The sequence below is a fragment of the Pseudomyrmex gracilis genome, unplaced genomic scaffold (genome assembly GCF_002006095.1).
Source record: "Pseudomyrmex gracilis isolate BER0280 unplaced genomic scaffold, ASM200609v1 scaffold_54, whole genome shotgun sequence".
Taxonomy (NCBI): Eukaryota; Metazoa; Arthropoda; class Insecta; order Hymenoptera; family Formicidae; genus Pseudomyrmex; species Pseudomyrmex gracilis.
Window position 1 is genome coordinate 570,480 of NW_018020638.1, and position 23,348 is coordinate 593,827.

General features: G+C 39.6%; 2 protein-coding genes across 2 annotated transcripts in view; one reads left to right on the forward strand and one right to left on the reverse strand.

Annotated features, from left to right (window-relative positions):
* The window catches only part of LOC109853761, a 42,306-nt gene extending 31,616 nt beyond the window's left edge, over window positions 1–10,690 (forward strand). The window contains exons 4-5 of the mRNA XM_020426156.1: window positions 8,925–9,125; window positions 9,415–10,690. Of these exons, the coding sequence (XP_020281745.1) occupies window positions 8,925–9,125; window positions 9,415–9,773 (560 nt within the window). The 3' untranslated portion in view covers window positions 9,774–10,690. The remainder of the gene's footprint in view (window positions 1–8,924; window positions 9,126–9,414) is intronic.
* A 6,261-nt stretch (window positions 10,691–16,951) lies between these two features.
* Window positions 16,952–23,201, reverse strand: LOC109853758 (synaptic vesicle glycoprotein 2B-like). Its single transcript, XM_020426153.1, has 10 exons — window positions 22,987–23,201; window positions 19,709–19,783; window positions 19,455–19,616; window positions 19,155–19,317; window positions 18,926–19,047; window positions 18,572–18,810; window positions 18,287–18,453; window positions 17,890–18,188; window positions 17,492–17,779; window positions 16,952–17,272 (listed from the first exon to the last, which is right to left on the reverse strand). The coding sequence occupies exons 1-10, from the start codon at window positions 23,021–23,023 to the stop codon at window positions 17,226–17,228; spliced, it is 1,599 nt and encodes a 532-aa protein (XP_020281742.1). The 5' UTR covers window positions 23,024–23,201; the 3' UTR covers window positions 16,952–17,225.
* Window positions 23,202–23,348: the final 147 nt, after the last annotated feature.

Below are 23,348 nucleotides of genomic sequence, written 5' to 3' on the forward strand. Positions count from 1 at the left end.
TTTTTTTTTTTTTTTATCGATTATTCCGTCTGAATGTTCGCGCGAATTCGCGTTGCGTGATTCGCGTCGCGCGCCGAAAATAGCGTCAGTCACGAGATAAAAAAACGAGATCAAAGAAAAAAACAATCTAAAAATATAACGCTTTTTACATTTGAAAAACGTTCCGCGTCTCACGCGTGTCAGAGAAAAATTATAATACTTGTTACCGAAGTCTGTACGTGCCGCTCTACTCTAGAACGTTATAGTTAAACAAACGAAGAAAATCATTTCGCGCCGATAGAGAGATACGAACAGACAGCTGATATAAAACCGCATGATCGCGGTTTCTAATCTCTCACTGATTGATTACAACTCGCGCTCGCGCGCGCTCATGTGTCGCTGCTGTTCTCCCGTGGAAATTCGGTGCGCGGGGACGTGGTTCTAAGCGCGATACAGCGCGATTAAAATCGTCTTCGCAAGGTCGCGCCGCGTGCGATAAAACTCGATGAATGGCATCATCGTATGTCCGCTTTTGCGATGATGAAGTTCGTTCGCATCCACACGTATAAACGTCTCGGTGCGTGCATATTGCGCGGGGCCGTGATTACGTAAGTTGCGGTATATTTCGAGGCGTTTGCGCGCGCATGTTTCGCAAAATGCAACGTCGACAAACATACGAACGAACTTGACGAAATTGTATATTATACTCGTCTCGTTTCATTTAGTTGCGATTCTCTGCATTGTGGCAAAAAAAAAAAAAAAGAAAAAATTGACACGCGCATACGTTTCGTTGCGGAAAAAAAAATCCGCGACCGTCTTCATTGAGCTTTCCGGCTCAACAATCCTGCCGTTTCTTTCAAGGTAAGCCGGTGGCGTGGATTCTCTTAATCCACGATCGCGTCGTCGTCGTCGTCGTCGTCGTCGTCTACGTTTCTTCTCGTTTCCGATTACACGGACGCGAGCTCGCGAGATTGAAAACGATTCCTTCAGCGCGCACCTGCGTTCAGTGTGTGTGTGTGTGTGTGTGTAAGTATACGACCGGATCGATTTATTAAGTCCGAGGAAGAGTCTCGTCGACGGAGGAGGGTCAACGACGGTTGGAAATAATAACTCTTCGTTTGCCCCGCGCGCGCATGTTCTCATATCAATTTCCTGTCGTAACGAATCGAGAGAGAAACGCCTATCGCGATAATTCATATTTTGTTCGTGTTACGCACATTTCTAAAAGTATTTATCTAGAACGGAGCTTATTTAACTTAGCGCCGCTCTGGTTATGCAAAATACTTGCGAGTTGTAATCTCGGAATGCGCGCAGAGAAACTAAAAAGAAAAAAAAAACCAACCGCGCGTTCTCTCGGACGATCCGTCGGGGATCGGTTTACGTAGAGATAGCTTTCAGAAGTCGAATGAGATCACAATCATCACTGCCTCAAACACAAAACGCTTCATTTCTAATAAAACGATCTTATGTTAAAATATCTGAATTCGATTATGTTTTTACAAAAGCTGTGCTAAAGCGAACGAGAAACTTGCAAACATTGAGAGAGGTAAAGCTCTTCAAATAAAAAAATCGAAATACAAAAGAAGGAAAAGATACAAGAACAAACAGAGCGATAAATTTCGTAACATTTTGGTTTGTTTGAAACCTTGACTATAATATCTCTTCTGATAAGAAGAACACAAACTCACGAAGGAAGTTTTCATGTCTAAGTACCTCGCCGAAGAGATAAAGTGGAAATTAGCGAATAAACGATAGTTAAATAAACGATAAGTTAAAAGGTAGATAAAAAGACTATATTGTTTATAGGCGGTAAATTGGCCGCGTGACTCTTCTTCCTTCGTCGGTGATTGCGTTAACTCTTGTCACGGAGGAGGATTCTCGAGAGAATCTAATAGGCGAGCTCTCGATATTTCAATAAACTTGGAAATATTGAAATTACCGAGAGAAAGAGAGAGAGAGAGAGAGAGGCACACACACGGTGAAGAAACGGGCGCCACTGGTTTTGCCGCATCTTATCGCGCAGCAAACACTGTTCTCTCTCTCTCTCTCTCGGTCGTAGTTTCTATCGCTCGCGCTCGTTCTCGTCTATCAAACTAGATACATATGTGCAATACATACGTGCATATGCGTGTTATGCATATAATACGGCAGTTGTGGTTCGCGATCGTATTATACGGGGTGTCTCTCGGAAGTCTCGAACTCATTCATTTCGGCCTACGATGCAGTATATCTGATACGGAAGCAGAGATGGGAAGCTATTCTTGGTGAAAAAAACTGCGCAAGAGACAAAAATCTATTACGCGCAAAAACGTGTTTTATTTTAAGTCTTCAATAAGATGAACAAGACACGCACGACGGATATAAATACGGTATATCGATAGCTGGTCGGTAATTTAAACGTTACAAATTGCGTTTCATTAAAGAACGGTCGTAAACTACTACTCGGAAAACACGATTACATGTCTATATGATAATCAGATTTATTTAAATGATATTGTACAACCGCGTTGGTGAGCAAAGCGCAATTTAGAAAGTATAACACACATTAGAGTACTTGGAGCACTAAAACGCCTTCTCTTGTGTCAAGACACACGCGCGAACGTATCCGGTTGAACGGACGCTTTTCTGCAGCCGCGTTTTTNTTTTTTTTTTTTTTTTTTTTTTTTTTTTTTTTTTTTTTCAACACTGCGGTGGAACTCGGTAGTTACTGCTTTCATTAGTGACGGAAGTGAGGAATTTGGCAGGTTGCGGAGCGAGTTGCGAATTCTGTGACTCTAGAGCGTGTGCGGTCATTGCGCCGTACACGCGCGCGCACTCAAGTCATTCACAAGGGCCCGCGTTTCGTAACAATCGAGACTCGATTCTCTTCTCGTTCTTCGCGAGCGTGAAATAACCGCGCGCGACCGATCGCGTAATGTGTTGCGAAAAAAAATAAAAGAAAAATAAAAATTTCACAGACGCGCGCGCGAGGCACAACTTCTGCAGTCGGATCCTGTGTGTGTGTGTGTGTTTAAGTGCGCGGCATGCACCTCGACGTAAAAGTACGACGCGCGCGCGATCGCAATGGAGTCGTCGTGGCCGGCTTTCTTGTTGCGAGCTACGCGGAGAGCGTGTGTCGTTAGGTATGCAACGCGCACCTATACGGAGACCGCGCGCACGCGGTCGTAGAAAGGCCGTTTGAAGGACAAGGGTCACGTCTCTCCCGAGCGCCGATATATATACGCGACACGGCCACTGCCTTTACTACCTTTACCGTACAGCCGTCGACCCCGATATGCGTCTGCCACCGGCGTGATTTCACGAACGCGCGCGCGCGCGTGCGTGCGTGCGTGCGTGCGTGCGTATGTATTCTCTGTATTCTTGCACATTCGCAGTTAAACGTAATTCTTTTTCTTTTCTTTTCTTTTTTTTTTTTGAAGAAATAGATAGCCACGTGTGTCGGAATTGCCTTCGGAATCATAATCAGATTGTGGCAACTATTTTTGCACACAAGGCGGATATAAAAAGAGGACGAGAGAGAATCGAGCGTAGATAAATGTGTTACTAAAAGTAAAAGATGATCTCATAAACACGTGTATCTAAGAGTTTGCATCGCTTTTACACATATTTTTCGAATGAAAGAGTTTGGATGAATATTGAGACATAATTTATCGCGTTTGTAATCGCGACGAATGTCAGATTGAAAAATCGCGTACTTTATTTTTTTATTTTTTTTTTTCTCAATATTCGCACTTCCAATACTTACTGCGAGCGCTGGTGTATTTATCTCCTCTCGCGCAGTGCGAAATTGTTAACGCGCAGATATACGTACGTTTATGTATACGCGTAACAGTGTGCGAAGTACATGTGTGTGCCACCTATGTTATGCAGTTTCTTGGCTCGGCCATGCCAAGGTTGGGAACCTTATCTAAGCTTCAGGGTGTTTGACCCAACAGGGAAAACACATTGGCACTCCGGTGGCTTTACATCGCTCGCTACGCTCGTTCGCGACCGATCCCGCTTAAAGCACCATCCACAATTGGCTATTCTTATCGATCGAATATAAAACGCAACATGATGCCCAGTAGGCGTGAACTTTTATTATTTGCCATTGTGAAGGTGGAATATCTCATATCAGGAAAGGCAGTTTTGCACACATTCGAAGTTCTATAATTTAAATTCTTCTCGCAATAAATAGAGGAGAGCTATTTTAGTTACATGACATTTTATTTTTATAAAAATTATAATATATTACATCTCTCTCTCTCACACACACATACATACAAATATTTTGTTGGCTTGAATATTTTGCGTCTAAATATATAAATTTTCTCGGTAAACACACATGTGTTACTCTCGTAAAGTGCACATCGCCGCTTCGTACAAATCACGCTAAATTCAACGACGCCGTTCCTCTCCATTTGTGTTTCTTGCCGCAGCGACGAATTGAATTGGCTCGCGTCGCGCAAAATATACGACGCGATATAAATCGCGCCGGATCAATTTACGAATGTAAAATATTGAACCGATCAAAACAACTCTTCCGACCCTCTCTCTCGTCGTCCACTTGCTGCGAGTATGTGTTACACACGTCGAAGCGGAGCGAAGTCGGAAAGCCGTCGGCATTATTCTTGCAGATGGCGACGCGCGCCCCCCCGCCGCGCGTCGTCGATAAGTAATTGCATCCAATTCCTCTGGAATTCGCTTTTAGGCCGAATTCTGCGACGACAACGTCCCGCTTCTATTTTCTTCACTTCGTTTTTCGCAATATCTCTTTTTCTCTCTTTCTTTTCCTTTGGGAAGAGATTTTTCCGAGAGTGCTTAAAGAAATAAAACATAATCACTCGATCAATCAGTCGCTCTCTCTCTCAGTGTGAGAATTTATTTCGTCCATCTATTAATCACTTTCTTTCCCACAAATCGTCGTCCCGGCCTCTCGTGCGTCTCGTAATGATTTACAAACTTTGTTTTGCGAACACTCGCACTTTTCCTAGCACATAAATCCATTTCCGCGCGTCGTGCATAGCGCGGAAATGGATTTATGTGCTAGGAAAAGTGCGACACGCGATTCCGCAACAGGACACGCGATATAATAGAGCAAGATATATTGTTTCTAAAGTTTTTTTTAAATAATTAACATATCCAGGAAGAAAGGAAAACTTGTGGCAAACCTGCGACTTCTTCGAAACAGTCAATCGAGCAATAAGATCGATCGTTCGGCAAAACGATCTCGATTTCGATCGCGTAATTTCTCTTCGCGCGCGCGCGCGCGACTCTCATCTCTTCCGCTATTTATGCGCGCGGATTAGAATTTTATTGTGCCATATTTCACGAGATGATACGCGGTAACACGTTCGTTCCGTCGGGAACAGCAATAACCCAGGCAGTATCGCAACGTGTTGTGTAGTATCGCATTCCAAACGAGACTCTCCAGACACTTTAGCTACGGCGTTGTCGCGCGCGCGCGTGTCTCGGGAGACGACGCGCGTTATTTTTCTCCCATCCGTGTTTACACACGCTCCCGTGCAAACATCTTGCTCTGCGCGGCGATTGGTATGCGACTGGGAAGGTCGACACTCGAGATCTGCGCACGCTGCAAACGATAAATATCTGCGACTTGACTCCAATGGCATTAGCCATTAGACGCTCGCGCGTATCTTTTTCCCGATTGCGCGTGACGACGCGGCCGAAAATTACTTTCGTATTTAATTCAGATTTTTTTATTAGTCTGTATGTCACAATACGTCGGAAAAGAGAGAGAGAGAGAGAGAGAAGCATATTCCAGGAAACAAATCACCGAGAGTGATATTTCAATTTTCTTGGTTTTACGGATATGTGTGTTAGAGTGTGTCTGAATATATTTTAACGTGTCTCGGAGAAGAGTCACGTTTTGTGGAAGTCCAATCGTCTCGGGATCAGAGACGACGCGCGGCAGAAGAATTAATCAGCGCGAAGGACGATGTGGCGGGGGTAATTCCCGGCGCGGTCGCCGGCACCGATTCATTGAGTGATTTTTCTCAAACGAGCTTAAAATCCTTGGAAACGCGAGCGGTTATATGAAAATAAAAGGCCGGTCGCGTCTCTCCGCGGTAGCCAGACGTGAAATAATACGTTTCTCTTTCTCGCTTCTCTCGGCGCGTTTGAAGGAAACGAGGACACTTTAAGAAGCAACCGCGGCAAGACGCGGTCAATTCCGTAATTGCTTCTTTATCGTGATCTTCAGAGAACCGACAGAATTGCTTTATTACAGGGCTTTCAGTCTGCTTCCAATTTTCCAGACGCATGCGTTTGCTGCTTCGCACGCGCGCGCTCTCTCTGCCTCTTCTCTCTATGTATATGTATATATATATATATACATATACATATACGTAGTGGCCCACATTTAGTGACTGCGTTTATTGTATCGTGATTGCGTGTGTGTGTGTGTGTGTGCGTGTGTAAGTTCGTGCAGAACCGCAGGATGCACCTCGTGGCGATACTCTCGCGCGAGATCTCTCGCGATCTCGTGTTCACTTCCTGTCGACATTACGATGACGAGGAAAGCGGTGGCGCAACATCAAAAGATACTCTGACTCAAATCTTAGCAATTTTTATGATAAACGAACGTTTTATTTATTTTTTTTTTTATATATATATATAAAATTGCGGGAATATATTTTTTTATTTTCTGTTTTGTTTGTTTGCTTTTTCTTTTTTTCATGTATTTGCACTTGAAGAATCTTATTCCTTTGCAACTTTACATGTGCTTCTCGAGATTGCGTTATTTCCACGATAGTGTGGCATAGTGTCAAACTTTAACATTTTGGCGTCAACAATTTTGACAAAGAATAATGGAGCGAATTACGCGTTGCACCAAAAATAAGAGTGTTCGTTATCCATTTTATCATCTCAAAATTCGCAGACCTCAGAGGATCTCTTCAATATCACATCTACATAAAAACCGCTATTGCCTCTTATGCGATCTTGAAAAATCACACTGATATTTATTCTCTCCGGATTTTATACTCCTAGTAAATGGCATTGATTGCACTCTTGTTTATTATCCACCTCGCGCGATCTCGGACTCAACGTCTTCTGGCCCCGCGACGCGATGCAATAACCCGATGCGAAGCATTAAAACGCGCATCGCAGCGGTGGCCGGTCGTCGGAAACTGCTAAAAGACTGCAGACGATCGCAGATAAACATGAAAATTCGACGACGACGACGACGACAACGACGACAACGACAACGACGACGACGACGGGCGACGCGACGAGCGTCCTTGCTCCAACCACTCGCGCTACTACCGATGACGTAATCGTCGCGATACCCCGCAATCTTGGCGCCGCGGTAAACTCGTAATATCTATTTTTATCTGTGGTGGTAGAGAAGCAAGGGGCTCCCCTCGTTTCCCCCTCGCCGACCCATCTCTCGTGCCCGTGTGCGACGCCGCTTCACGGCGACATGCATACACACACACACACCCAAACGTTGTCGATTTACACATGCGATGTGTAGCACAGAGAAAGAGCCAAGCCGAAAGAGCCAAAGAGCTCCGATGTCCGAGGAGTCTCGAAATCTCGAACGACGTGCATTGCGGTCGCGATAAGAAGAGCGACTTTCGGCCGGAAATTCTTCGCGCGTTTCTTCGAGCGAGCTCTCTCGCCGGTTGATTAGCTCGGAAACCGGTTATCAAACGCACATTACCGATTATCGGCAAGAGAGCGGCACGCGAGTGTCTTGAACGATTTTGCGCCAGGTGACGCAAAATTCACTTGAACAATTCAAATAATGCACAAATATAAATATACAATACGAGGAAAAAATTGAGATTTAAAAAAAATACGGCGATCGCGACACTTGTAAAAATCAGATTTCGGATTGATTAGAGTGAGAATAATGAAATTATTTTTCATTATTCATAATTAAGTTCATAAAAAAAATAAAAAAAAAATAAAAAAATAAAAAACAAAAATAAAAAAAATAAAAATTACATGCGAAGATATTAATATATTTTTTATCCTAAAGATTCGCTCTCAAAGTCGAGTGCCGAGTATACAAAGATGCTTCGCTCGGTGCATGTGACACAAGTGTATACACTTCCGATACTCTTCTAAAAATACCTGTGTGTAAAACCTGACGAGATCACCCTTAGTGCGGAGGACAAAATTGAATTGACTCGCTTAGCGTCAACACGTGATTATCGAATATTTTTTTTTTTTTTTTTACAATTCTTACGATTTCATTCACAGTCAGCAAATCCGATCGACGTCGTCCATTTCTCAGACCTTTGAAAACAATTCACACGATATTGTGAATCTGTTTGGTCGGCGACACGTCCGGTGTCTTTTTAGTATACGTGGCGCCCGTTCCTGCTGCGAGACTAAGAACGAAAAGCGTGGGACTAAACCCACGACGGCGACCCGTGTTCGGTTCTTTGTGATGCCGCACAGCCTTGCACAGCACGCCCTTCTTTGTATAAATCTCTTACCGAGAAGAGACCCTAACAAAAGATCTCGTTGAATGGGCTTTATCGAGCCGCCCGGCATGCGGTGGACGAGAATGAGTCTTCAGAAAATGAGACACACTTGATCAACGGAAGTACTACTTTTACTAAACGACTCATCACATAGATGACCGTAAATAAATTCACCTCAAAGTACGGGCACGTCGAAAGACGTCGTCATCCGGCGAGATAATGAGAGAATCTCTCTCTGTCTTCCGAGCGATAAAAAAAAAAAAAAAAAATCTGAGAACACGTACTTGTTCGCATTCTTTTGTTTTCAATCTTATTTACTTATTTACGATTTCTCGTGGACCGACCGTTTACCTTCGCAAACCGCCAGGAAGTTGCAAACAACGACGAGGATAATTCGACCGCGCGACGCATAAAAGTGTAGACTTTAATGCACAGCGTGACGTTTTTTTTTTTTCTTGTTTTGTTTCATATAACTTAAAGTTTTTTCTTTTTCACTTTGTTTTGCAGGTGAAACAGGACAGAGGGAATGGTGCACTCTGGCGTACTGGGAACTGGGCGGTCGAGTGGGTCGTTTGTATCCCGTGGAGCCGTCGACGGTGAACGTTTTCGACTCTCTCCACGATGGCGACGGCCTTTGCCTGGCGACTTTGGCCGAGAATCACAATGCACCGCCTTCGGTTCAGCGTACGCGTAGCAAAATCGGTCTCGGTAAGTTTTTAAAATTTCCGTTCGATTACGTAAATCTGCTCGCTTTTCTTCGTGTTTTTTTCTTTTATTTTTTTTTATTTTTTTGCGTTTCCTTTTTCTCGAATTCTGCCGTCATATCTCAGCCTTGTTCACTTAACCGTTACACTTTGCACCTCGTTGCGCAACACTTGAATAAACGTTATCCTTCGTCGCTTATCGAAGTGTGTTCTCGCGATGGGAAGGAAAAATATTTTGAACTCGTCGAGAGACACCGAGAATTAATAAATGTGTTTTTCTCATTTTGTCGCAGGACTCACGCTCAGTCAGGAATTGGACGGTGTATGGGCGTACAACCGGTCGGAAAGCCCAATATTCGTGAACTCGCCCACATTGAACGACCCGGACTCGAAGACGTTGCTGGTCTACCGGGTGCCGCCGGGCTTCTGCCTGAACATCTTCGATCGCGCCAAGATCCTGCAGCTTCCATACAACGGCGGCGGCGGTAGCGGCAGCGGCGGCGGTCAGGCCGCCGGTTTTCCCGCTTCCGGCCCCGTCGACATTAACTCCGTCCGCATCAGCTTCGCCAAAGGCTGGGGACCCAAGTACTCGCGGCAGGAAGTCACCTCCTGCCCGTGCTGGCTCGAGGTGCTCCTGGCACCGTGCAGGTGATCATCCCGCGAGCTGGCCATTCCAAAGGGTATCATCGAGTCTCGTCCTCAACTTGCGTCTCTTCCTGCTCCTCCTCCTCCTCATCGTCGTCGTTGTTGTTCTTGGGGAGGATCGGTGATAATGATGCGGCGACCGTGGCCTTTAGCTCCGTCCTATAGCGAGAGCTGTGTTATTTAAAAAAAAAACAAAATAAATATATATAAAATATAAAAAAAAAACCCGCGTGCCGGAAACGATTACCGGCGATGCGTGCCCAAGGGGAGGGGTGAGATCGCCCCAAAAACCCCAACAGTCTTACCAAAGTACACGCTGTAAAAAAATAATACGTCTGTGTAGGAACAACGTCGCGTTGTTTTGTTTTGTCGGTAAAACGGAGATATTTAGAGAGAAAACAAACGCGGAGCTCGCGCTTGTGAGCGTGTTTCATCGAACGAACGGAGTGACTCAGATATCGACGAGTGGTACTTTCGGTAATCTTGACATAAAAAAAAAGTTTGAATTTTATATTTTAGTTTTTTTTCATGTTTCTTGTCTTATCGTCTGAATCGTTGATGCTACTGAGTAGTAGCTACTCTCGGGCGTTTGTATAGAAATTTATGACAAGAGGAAGCGCAAAGAATTGGGCTTCCGATAGGTCTAGTCACTTGTGTTTTATAGTCTACGCGCGTCGGATTGCGTGAAATTCTTCTACAAGAAAGACAAGGAAAATTTTAGAGTTTTACGAGAAGATAAGACACGAAGCAATTAAATGATTCTGGTTCTCGTGTTGTTTGCACTTTTTGCAATTTCAAAATAAGACATTTGTATATTTCGGCGAGAAAAAAGAAAACAAGCAACACGAACCAGACAAGCGATCACGTAACAAAACCTATGTATATGTTGCATAATGCAACGATTATGATTATTTGTAGAGAGAAGGAGATATTTTATTAAAGATTTTATTAAAAAATTGTTTTTATTGATGAGTTTAATCACTCGATAATAATTTTAAAAACTTCCAACATATATATTATATATGTAAGTAAATAATATTATTTAATTATTATATTACATAATAATATAATAACATTATATAATATAATAATTTATTTGTACTTGCAAAAAAGAGTAAACAGCTCATAGAAATAATATATTGTGTGGAATGTGCAATTGTTAAATCAATGCTAAATTGATCGAGAATGTGATTGCGCGATCAGTGCCACTGGTCCTGGATGTGTCATCTCCGATCGTCGTTCGGTGTTGTACATATACGTATAGTACATGTAAATACACTGTGCCTTCCCAGCTTCCCTTCGTGGTGCAGCACGTACTCTCGGGAAACAAAAGTGCGCCACGTGCCAAGCTCGTTTTTGCACGAAACAATTATATAATACCTCCATCTCTCGGAGCTTTGTACTACAGTAATACGATGTACTGTGATAAGAATTTAACGCAGGTCTTTTTTTCTTCCTTTTTTTTACGATTGCCGCGTTGCTGCGCGAGGTAAACTGCGAAACGGCGACTAAGGCGGAGATAAAGATGTGTGTGCGCGTGTATGAGTGTGGGGAAGGGAGGAAAGAATAAAACAAAAACGAGGATGTAACGATTGGCGGAGGTTTCGCAACGTTGGAAATGAAAGACTAATCGCTAATTACGCGATTATTGAGATTATGATTATACTTTTTTTTTGTTTCTACCGTGTCGTCGAGATGTTTCGAAAATAAAAATTTTAAAAAGTAGAAAATTGACTTGCTTGTGACGAGAGTCGGCGACTTATCAAGCACAAAATCAAAAACAAAATAGCTGTGTTTCATTTATTATAATAACAACATATATGTTATACATTTAAAAACTCGAATATATATAGTACATCGTTGTTGTGTTAGAAGAGAAGAATAATGGCGAACACTTACAGATATCTTGCACAAATTTATAAATAAAATGACCAAATATATAGTTTCGGTAGTTTTCTTTCGGAGTTTTTGATGCAATGCGCGTTGGTTACGATAATAAAGCTTCTGCTGTGTTTGTATATGTATATATAATTCGATATATATATATATATATATATATATAGTTTATATATACGAATATGTAAAATATACAATCGGCGGCTTAAATGTCTCAGCGCATAAAGTTAAAGTGTTAAACAATGACAAAGACATTATTCGATTAAGGCATTTGGTAAAGCATTTATAATCGCCAATTGTATATATATCATATATTTATTATAATTTAAAATGAACTTTTGAATGCTTATCTGTTGTTTTTCTTGTCCTTGATGGGTCTTTGACATTCGTCACAGATAAGTCAATTGAAAACTTATATATGTATACATGTATGTATATGTATGCAATAGTAAAAAAGAAAACCACTCAAGGACACTTCTAATTTTCAACGTACAAGAAAACTCCTCGTAGAAATAATACATGAGAGAAAGAGAGTGAGAGTGAGAGAGATAGTTAAGCATATGTATACTATATATGCGCGCGGAAGTTTTTTTTTTACATACTCTTTAGATACGAATCGACCCGAAAGAAGGATTAGAGCGTACTCAGAGTGTTCAGAACGCGTTTAATTAAATATGATGTAATATGTACCAGTCATACGTATTCATTCACGTGCGTACATTTAAATATACACGCATACATACACAGAGATAATACACAATTGACTGATCGATCCGTAGGTTTTTTTTTCTTTTCGACCATTAGAGTTTACTTTCGTACTACCGCTTTTATCGACGTAAAAGTGGCCGGTTACTCTATAGTAAATGATTGAACAGATTGAGAGCCACGAGAATGGTACATTGTGATGCTGCGCGATTTGAATGTATATATTAAATATGTATACACACACACACACACACAAAGAGAGAGAGAGAGACACACGTATACAGAAAATGTTCATAGGTAGCTAACTCGTATCGTGTAAATGAAGAAGGAGAGAAAGAAAGATTGAAAGAGCAAAAATCGGGTTCAGATCGTCGACGAAAGCAATTGTAACGACGGCGGAAAAGAAATTTTTCGCCGACGGATTATTCTCACTTTTGAACGACTCCGACTTGCTTTTCGTAGTCTTTTTTTTACTGCCCCCGACACGTTGCTGTAGTCGAGATACATCCAATCCGTCTCTTTTGTTGCAATGAAGACTATGTAGCTCAAAAAAAATAATAATAATTCCGCAATAATAAGTCTCAAAAAAATTTCGAAAAGCAGATCGACGTTCACACACAACGCAAAGAACTTACCAGCGAACTTGCAATAACAAACACCTCGATACATTGTAAGAAGAGAAAGCGATAAATTAAACGCTGCGATTTCTTTCTACGGATTGTTTCTTGTCAATCTTTTTTGTATCTCTCGTGAATCATATGAACTTTGCGAAGTTTCATTTCCGTCTATGTTTTTGAATTGACGATTCTCTCATGCATGAATAGAACACACTATTATTATTATTACAATATCATATTTTTTGTATCGCTGTCATGTGTGACATTCTTTGTTTTACTTTTGACTTCTGCTCTTTCGCGAAGAATGTCTATACATTTATTTGTAAACTACACGTGTACATAATAATAAGTAAAGTGCGAAAAAATCGAAAAGATTTTTTTTCGTGAATTTTGTAGCATCGTAAGGATTGTATATCGCAAATGCGGGTTTACACTAATCTATAAGTTAAAAAAACAAAAAAACAAAAAAACATTTAAACAGAAACTCGGAGATGAATAATTGTAACGTACGGTAGAGAGAGACGAAAATTTTTTCTCTAATAAGAAGGACATAAATACATCTGTTGTGTACAATTCGTTTTTTGCATGTGAAACGTTTTTGCATTTCGAACTGAAACATATGGATTCATCTAATGCATGACTTGTCTTCTTCATTCTACCTCGTTCTGCTCTGCGTTATTTTTCCTTTTCACGTCCCTCGCACTTGCGACCATGCATCTCTCGTCTTCTTCTCTCATAAAATTATTATATTACGTTTCAAACTCTAAAATTTGAGAGTATCTCCTTCGATTTTCATATTGTTATTACTCTTCTAAAATCGCGAATGTTTTTTTTTTTTTGCTCCTCAATATTTTTTTAATCTTCATTCCACAACATACTCAGACTAAAAAAATTATAATTTCCTTTTGCTAATAAATTATTACAATGGAGAAAACAATTTGTTTTTTACATCCTCGAGGCGGGCGCGCGCGCGTGCGCACAAGACTGAAGCTCTTCAATAAAGAAATAAATTTTATTCTTGCGCCGCTGGTGTATTTGTTGCGAGATTAATGAAAAGAAACAATTGGCTTTTGCCTAATAATAATAATAATAAAAGCTCTAGCCGCTTGTTCGACGAAGATACCGGTTCTCCCGAGGGGCGCGACGTGCCATTATCCAGTAATAGTAATAACGAGAGTAATAACGTTAATGTTAACGACGACCGGACGACAATTAGAATCATTTTCTAGCCGTCTGCTGTCTGTTAAACTGTTTTTGATCGGCCGACCACTTCACGTGTGCGGGCTAGGTATAAGTAATCTTTACACTCATATATACATATATATACCAATAGCGAGAGAGAGAGAGAGAGAGAGGGAGAGAGATACATTGCAATACGAAAGTTCCTCGTTAGCGAGATTAGATGCCTTCGAGTCGCGAATCTCATTTGCTTTTTTTAAACAATCGATCATAATGCGCCCTGTCGAAATTTTTGTGCGCGCGGGAGAGAAACGAATACGTGACAATAAAGGACGATAACGAGGGAACAAAGGATTAATCTTTGCACGAACGAACAAAGGAAGGCAGCTAATTTCCCTATAAGGATTCTACGTCTGTGAAACATAGTGCCTTTATATATACATAGCCGTTCACTGTTACATTAAATTAGTGTTTAGAGAGCGAGAGACAACGCAGCGCGTTTATCACGCGGTAAAAGAAAAATTCACTATTGTTGTTGTAGTGTGTGTGATAAATACTCTTAATTGCTTCAACAACATCGCGGGATATTACGCCGCCCGTCTTCGTATCTTTCCTCTCTTTCCGTATCCGTTTTTTTTTCTTTTCTTTTTTTTTTTTATTCTCTCTCTTCTCTTTTCTTTCACTTTGTTAGAGTAATGACGTGTGTATACACCGGTGATGAACTCTGAACTTTGATAAAAAAAAAAAAAAACAAAAACAAAAGAGAACAAAGAAAGAAAATCTTTCGACGTATTTAAACGAATTTCCGAGTCCTGCCATGTCGTACGTTCTATAGGAGCGCGTTTTTTTTACGCCCGTTAAAATGTAATAAATAAGCGAATATATTGTATACAGTGCCTTACCTCTCACGTGAGACGCGCTTTCCGAAAGTTCAAATCGATATAATCGGAGAATAAAGAGAAACGCGTTCTCCACTATATTCGTTTTTCTCTTCTTCGAACGCGCGCATCTTTTCGATCGTAATGGAAAGCTTGCATAAATTATTGGAAAGAGACATTCTCTCAAGAGTACAGTTCCGGGGGCAGTCAGTGCGTTGCAAATTTTGTCGACGAATTTTAAAACTCGGACAAAAAGAAAAGAGATAAAAAAAAAACTGTATCTTTCTAGTCACTTTTTTGTGTCGGACGGAGAAAAAAATCTTCGAAGAGCGGAGTCTTTTTATGATGGCGACAAGTCGACGACGCGATTTTTGAAACAAAGATACAGAAGAGAGAGAAAGAGAGAGAGTGTTTATCAAAAATGTGTAAGAATGTTAAATGTATAATTACATGATTATTTTATTTTAACAATTTTGTCAAATAAATGCGTCGTTCGTTCGTCGTGTTTTGAAATTCGTCGATGTGGAGGCGACGAGATATACGATTTGTGCAACGATGCACTCGCACGATTTTTCGAATTCGAGTGCCTGTGTGGCACACGATACCTCTTCCCGAGCTACTAAATCGCATTTGCGAGCGTAACGACGATTTCAAATTGCAATTGGAGCACGAAAAAAAGCACCGCCGAGTTTTAGACTAGCGGAGACGTTGTGTTTTGTTTTAATTAAAAAATTTTATCCCGATAACGTTCGCGAATTAAATACTGATTGCTCTTCGATCAGAGAATCTGCGATTTCTTACTTTCGAATCACGCGCAATAAAACTTTGTTGCAATATACGCAACAAAGTATAAATATATATATGTATAGAGATATATATGTATATGTTATACACACCCCACACACATACAAACATACACATGCAATCGATGCGCAAAAGAAGTGCACAACGAAAGATCGAGAAGGAAAATGAACAACTCTGCTGTATATATTGTACATAAGGTGTGCGCGCACGCATACGCATATACAATGTATATATGTATATATATATAATATATAAATGTATATATATATATATATACATATATATATATATATTATATGATACATCGTCAGCGAGACGGTAATAATAATAACAATATTAATAATAATGATAATAATAATAATATAACGAATGGTAATAATAAATAATAATTAAAACGGCAGATATATGTATATTGAATGTAAGTGCGACTATATGTAGCGTAACAAAGTAAACGCGATATTATTAGAGAGATATCTCTCCCGAGAACTTACAATATTATTTTCAATATCATTGTATTTCGATTCCGAATCTGGAGTAACCACGCTTACCAAGCGACGATCGTGTAATCGAAGATCGAAGAAATCCTCTCCACTCATTTTTACAAGAAAAAGAAACAAATATATAAAATTGCAAATTTGTATCTCACGCGTTGTTCAATTGAATCACAACCAACCATATGATCCCACATCGCACACGTCACGTATCTCGACGAGAACATCTATTATCATATAGTGAATATATCTTGTATATACACGCAATATTTTCTTGTTTAAACTTTTCGCTTCTACTTTGAAAAAAAATAGAAGTCTTGATAATTTTCAAAACAAATTCTATCTAACAAAAGTGTTTCTTAAGAGAAGTTGGATAGAATTTATGTGTAATCACAATAGGTTTGTGTAAAACTATATGAGATATATATACATATACGTATAATATTTCTCTAACAACATTAAAATTACGTAATATCGTGATATCAGTGAGTCGAGTGACGATGACTCTGATAATCTGTCTTTTTCAATTCGTTTTTTTTTTTTTTAATAAAATAAATATTTTAACACACTTACATAAATGCGTCGCGTAGTTCTCAAAGATTTTTATTACATAAAAAAACATAAACCTAGAATACAGTTTTCTTCTTTTTTCTAAAAGTCTGTGAAATGTCATTGAACATTATACCTACGAAAGGCACGTTAATTTTTTCTTTTTTTTTTTTTTTTTTGTAGCAGTCAATACAGTCATTACTTCTAGACTCCACACAAATCGGACACACACACGCATATAAAAAAATAACAGAATGTATAACAAACAATACGAAACTCTTTACTCTCATTCGAGACTTCGTTCCTTCCTAAATTTTAATATCGATCCACAAGACGATTTTCATTTCTTTTCCTTGCTCGGAATCAGGAAGCACAGTAATCCGCCAACTGAAAAAGAACGAATCAATTGTTGTTTTTTTTTTTTCTAAATATTGAAAAATATTCTCAAATAAAGAAAGACCACAATTCCGATAAAGAAAAAGAAGATTAAATTTGGCGAAGTATGGTTACAAAAATCTTCTCGAACTGTCGTTGTCTGTGATCACATATCGAGAAGACTGCAATGCAATTAGTTCTGTAATTACATCTCGTCGTCTCTGTACTCACATATGGAGACACCGGCCAGCAAGAATATTGGAATCTCGCAGCTGAGATCCAGTAGCATGCCGAATGCCAAATTGCTCACCACCGCGCCGAGTCTTCCCAAGCAGACCATCATGCTTACAGCCACGGCTGATATGTATGTGGGAAAAACATCGACTGCCACGCTGGCGATCACGAAATTCCCCGTCGCTATCGTCAAAGAGAAGAAGCACGTCGTTATGAGAAGCTGCAGCGAGGATCTCACGAAGTAGATGCCGATGGTCGAGATGCCGGCAATGAACATCGTGGTTACTGGGACAAAAGAATTTGCGTTTGCGCAAAAGAAGTTCGTTTTGGTGATCAGCAAGTTTTGGCGATTAGAATTAAATAGACTATCTACTAGTTAGAGAAGCAGCACTTACTCGGCATTGTTCGAGGACCAACCCGGTTCGCCAAGTAGCCGGAAAGGATATTGCCGAGCAGGCAAACGGCATTAATGGTCATGGAGTTAATGAACACCTGCTCGTCTATGTGCGGTTTGCACTTTACGGTGGCACGATTCGCCAAGAGAAGAAACGGTTCTTCCGGTATAACGGTGTGATTCAACAAATGCGTGTGATATATCACCTCGCAAACCGTCATCGACGCGTTCGGGTGCGATTGGTGATAATTCTCGAAACGATTGAACAGATCCGGTTGCCAAAGATTAAAACCGTAGAACCTAAACTCACACACACACACGATTAAAAACATATATAAACAATATGTATAAACGAAAAGTTATACATATATCTAATCTTCTTAAAAGCAGGAACATACCCGAACATGTTCGTGAAATAAATCATCCACAAGAGAACGGCGTACTTCAGATGAGGTGGCGATGCAATGGTGCGCATTTGCCACCAAATATTTTTCAACAACTCCGTTAACGCGGAAGACGACGCTTGATCCTTCCCGAACATGGCTTCGGAGACGAGTTCTTTTATCTGACAAACAGACATCGCGTTGATTCGAAGAGAACAATCAATATTACAAATCAAATAAACAAATTATATAATTTTGTCCAAAAATAAGCGAGCAAAGACATATTTTTGCGTTTCTTACCGGAAACTCGCTTTTATCGCGTCCGGTGTTCACCGCGTAGATACTTTGGAGAATCGCGAGTGTCTTGTCGGTCTTGCCCTGGGACAACAGAAATTTCGGGCTTTCGGGATACTGGAGAAGTATCACGCCCATGATGAAAAGCGGCACGCTGAAAATGCCGAGAAACAGTCTCCAGGAATTGTAATGAATACCGTAGAATTCGAAGGATATCGGCAGCGGTATGATAATCCACGCCACACCTGAATAAGTCGGTAATATAGTCAATAAATTACGCAATATTAATGTTGCAAAACATATCAAACGATCTGTATATTTTTTTTTTTTTTTTATAGACTGTTGTAACGAAATTATTACCGGGTAATATCAACCAGGCGAGAGTAAAAAAGAAGCCTAGGAAACAAATGCTCTTCGCTCTGTGACTTTCCGCGTGAAACTCGCCCAGATACGTGTACGCTATAGCACCGGGTCCGCCCATCCTAAAAAACAAATTGACAAGAGAATTGAAAACGGAGCGTTTGAGGTGATATGTCTGTTACGTAAGTACGCGCTCGCATGCACTGGTGTGTGAATTATTTGCACTTACAAGAAACCGCTTACGACTCTGAAAACTAGGAACAACTTGAAGCTTTGCATAAAGCTTGTGATCAACGTCACGATACTGTCAGTGAAGAGAGTTATCAGTATGAGATTCCTCCTTCCGTACGCACCTGCGAAGACTCCCCAAAAAAGGGCGCTAACCACCGATCCTGAAAAAAAAAAAAAACAAATACACATATAGATTTTTGACGTCGATTTCTGCACAAAATTACGTGAAGCGAACAAATCTAGCAAACAAATTGTCAACTTTGTTGGAGCGTTTTGGTTGTTTAATCAATTTTGTTACCTATGAGAAAAGCGACGTTCAAGAATCCTTTCTCCTCAGATCTCATGTTTAGATCGCATTCGGCCGACGCTAAAATGTACGCGTTCGCACCGTATTGACAACCGACGCATATGAATATTACACCGCACACCAACAAAATGGTGTATTGGTATCGTCCATTTTCTGTGTTAAGAAAAATGACAAATAAGTCGTATTGAAAAATATCTTGTCAATCATCGCGCCGATCGATCGCTCGTTTCTCAACGAGAACTCACCGCACATCTCCATGGCCTTTTCGAAGTTCGCGATCTCTTCTCCGCGTTCCGGGTCGCAAGCCTCTTTTTCTTTTTCTAAAACAAAACATTCTTTCAAATTTACTTATTGTCAAGAAACATTTTCTAGTAAATGTGTCCGTGTGTGAATATTATTTTTCTAACAGTCAAAAAAAATAAATTACCGCATCGCGACTTGATAACGCGACGGTTTTCTCGTACAAAAGCGTTAGGGTGTAATTAACGTCACGAACGTGTCGTATTATCGGTACTTATTATCGCGCGTGCACGCGCGCACGCCAATTAGCTCAGAATTCGGACGAAGATTGAAAAATTGGAAAGAGCATAAAAGTAGCAGTTTAAAAATATTTTAAAAATAAGAGCGCACATATGTATTTAAATGCGTCAGAGCGACAATCGCGCAATTTTGCTCGATAACCATATAATTTTGCAAAGATACATCACGTACATACAATGTGATTACGTTTTACATTACGTTTTCACACGCATTGTGAAAGTAACCACACACGTGCGTTTCGTAATGACGTTCGTTGATGACTCGCTTGTTTCTTTTTGCCGCAATTGTTTTTTACATTTTTGAGAAGCATGCGTTTAGAAACGAGGCGCCGGGAACATCAATGGGGCCGACTTTTCTTACACGGATTCGAATTAAGCAAATAGATATTAATACAAGTCATTGAATTAACACACAAGTGCGCGTATTTATCGTCGCGGTTCATTAATTGAGCCCGATGTGTTGATCGATAAGGATTTTTACTAACACTTGTCGGTTGTTTCTAACTCAAAGTCATTTGCCTCATCTATTACTGTTGTTTCTCACGATGCTTTTTCACTATATTATTGTCACGTTCTAGAATTAATCGCAATAAAATTGCTCCACTCGCAAAGATCAAATTAATTTAATTTAATTTATGTTAATCACTTGATAACGTTTGTATTAACAAGCCGTAATTGATGTCAAATATACGGAACAACTTTATTAAATATTATCGCACTCAACTCTTTTGCAAAAAAATACTTCGATTTTGCGAGCTTTGGAAAAAAAACAAGATGATGTCACATCATTATTCAAATACATTAATGATAAATTGTTTTATAGGTTTTAATCATTAATTTTGATTATTCTTCTATTTTTAAAATTGTAGACCAAGTGACAACGGCGGGTTTACGTTAAATGAGAAAAACGTACGTTTGTTTTCGCGTAAAAATACAGCTTATTAAAAATCAAGAATCAAAAAGTCCCGAGAAATGTTTCCGTATTTTTACGAAAAATAAAAAACATCTCATGGATAAACGTTCGAAAGCTATGCAAGTTCTAGAACGTTAAGATACGAGATTTTAGTTTTTTTTTTTTTTTTTTTTAATATATTAACGCGTTTCAAGTATCAATAAATATGCATTAGTTCACTCGTGTTGCGTTATTGTGAGATGCATTGTGTTTTCGTCGCATATTATTTTGTAACAAGACAAGAGTTTTTTTTGTATTGCGAGAGAAAAGCGAGCGTCGTTTTTAATTGTGGAATAAGAACACGTCGAATAAGTTTTACGGGACGACGCTTCACATTGACGTAATGCCGCTTTTGTGCACGTGCATTTCTGTGCAGCGCAATTCGATAATTATCTCGTACTTAGTACAGGTGAGTGGTAAATGAATTGAGCGCGTTTTGTTATTGTCTCCCAGAGAGACATTGTTACATTTCGCAAAATGTTAAAAAACAACAACATTTTTTTTGCTTTAAAAAGATAGTTAAACCAAATCGCTTCTTTCACATTCAAATTATTTCACGATAATTTTTTTTTTTTTTTCAAAGAACATTGCTGAAATAATTCCGAAACCTCGTATGCATGAATATGAGCGACATGAATTAGTGCAAAAACCGCACGGTGCACTTGTGTGTCGTTATTACGAAACGAAAAAATGCAAACGCAAAAAAACGATGTAACACACCGCGCGAGAAAAAAAAGAAGGAGGAAAAGAAGGAGGAAAAGAAGAAGAAGAAGCACGTGCGCCCGACAAAGAACCTCGCCGGCGCGAGTTTAATCGACCGATTACACATAAAGTGGCAAATTAAGGGATAATTACAGGCGTAATTGCGCTTTGCCATTTCGGCGGAATCGATGGCGCAGCAGTTGCATTCACAGCTTGAACGGCGACACTTTCGAATGATCCATCGCACACACAAAATACAAATCTTTTTTTTGATTTTTAATTAATATATGTGAAAGTATTGTAATCGTTATGTATATATATATATTCACGCATGAAGTCAATTTTAGAGTGCTCTCTTAATTAATTTATCAATTATTCACAGAAAGTGATATTTTTGTGTGAAATCGCGACGATACCGATGAGAATAACGATAATTGCCTTCAATGATTGAATTATTTTTACCGAAAATTATGTACGCAGAATTTCTTTATATTTTATTTTTTTTATGAGATAATTGAGGCTGTACGAACAATGCACTGGTTGGTGTTGTACAATTTATTTTATTATATTAATGCGCATTGACATTTGACTCACTAACAACACACATACTCAATGCCTGGTATCTATCAGAGCATTAAAACATTTATACTGAGTTTCCATCATTGATGCGCAAATCTAATTAACATTACACTGAGGAAGGCTCAAAATTGAACTGAAACGTTTGTTAACCACACACACATTAATATAATAAAATAAATTGTACGACACCAACCAGTGCATCGCTCGTACAGCCTCAATTATCTCATTTTAATTTTCAACGAGTACTTCACTATTATTATTTTTTGATATTTTTTTTTTGGTTACTTAAACCGCATAAAAATAGGAAACTAGTTTACCATTTTTTTTCAAAAGCAAGAGAAATAAGATTGAAACGAAGTGATGTTGTGTAACAACATTTTAACAAAACTAAATGTAAATCATTCGACGTGTATCGTCATTCTGAATCAAGCAAGGCAATGAATAAAACATAGTTTTGATTCTTTTTTGTATTAAGAATAACATTATCGCACTTGAAGAACATAGACTTGCGTTATAAAAAAAAACGTTCAAAGAGTTTACTTAATATTCTTTCTGCCGCTGTAAATAATATTTAAAATCTGTATTTGTAAAATATATTGGCTAAATAAAATTCCAATGAAGCGAGATAAGTTCGATTATCAAATTTGAACTCGCAAAATAAAAACGGCAATACAAACGCTCTATTTCTAGTAGTTATACGTGAATTAATATCAAATGCGCTGCATGAAGATGCACAAAATCGCGTACTGACCTCCTGAAAGAGAGATGATGGAGATGCGGCTGGTCATGATGGTGAAAAAGTTTCTTCCCAGATGTGAGGAGAACACACACGCTTGTTCTTTCTCGACAACCTGGTTGATACAACCTCTTCGGTTGTGCGCCGATAGGAGCCTAATCTGCGACTGTGTCGCTCTTTGACGTCGTGGTCTCGTCCCTTTGGTAGTCGTCGTTGTTCGCTAATGCGACTATATGGATCGACACATCGATCAGAACTCATCGTCACGTCGCTTAAATATTACGGCCATGCGCGAGCGCTAAAAATCCTTCCCCACTATTTCAGCCGGTCATGTGATTTTTTTTCCAGATATTTCGAATTCACATTATTCCACACTA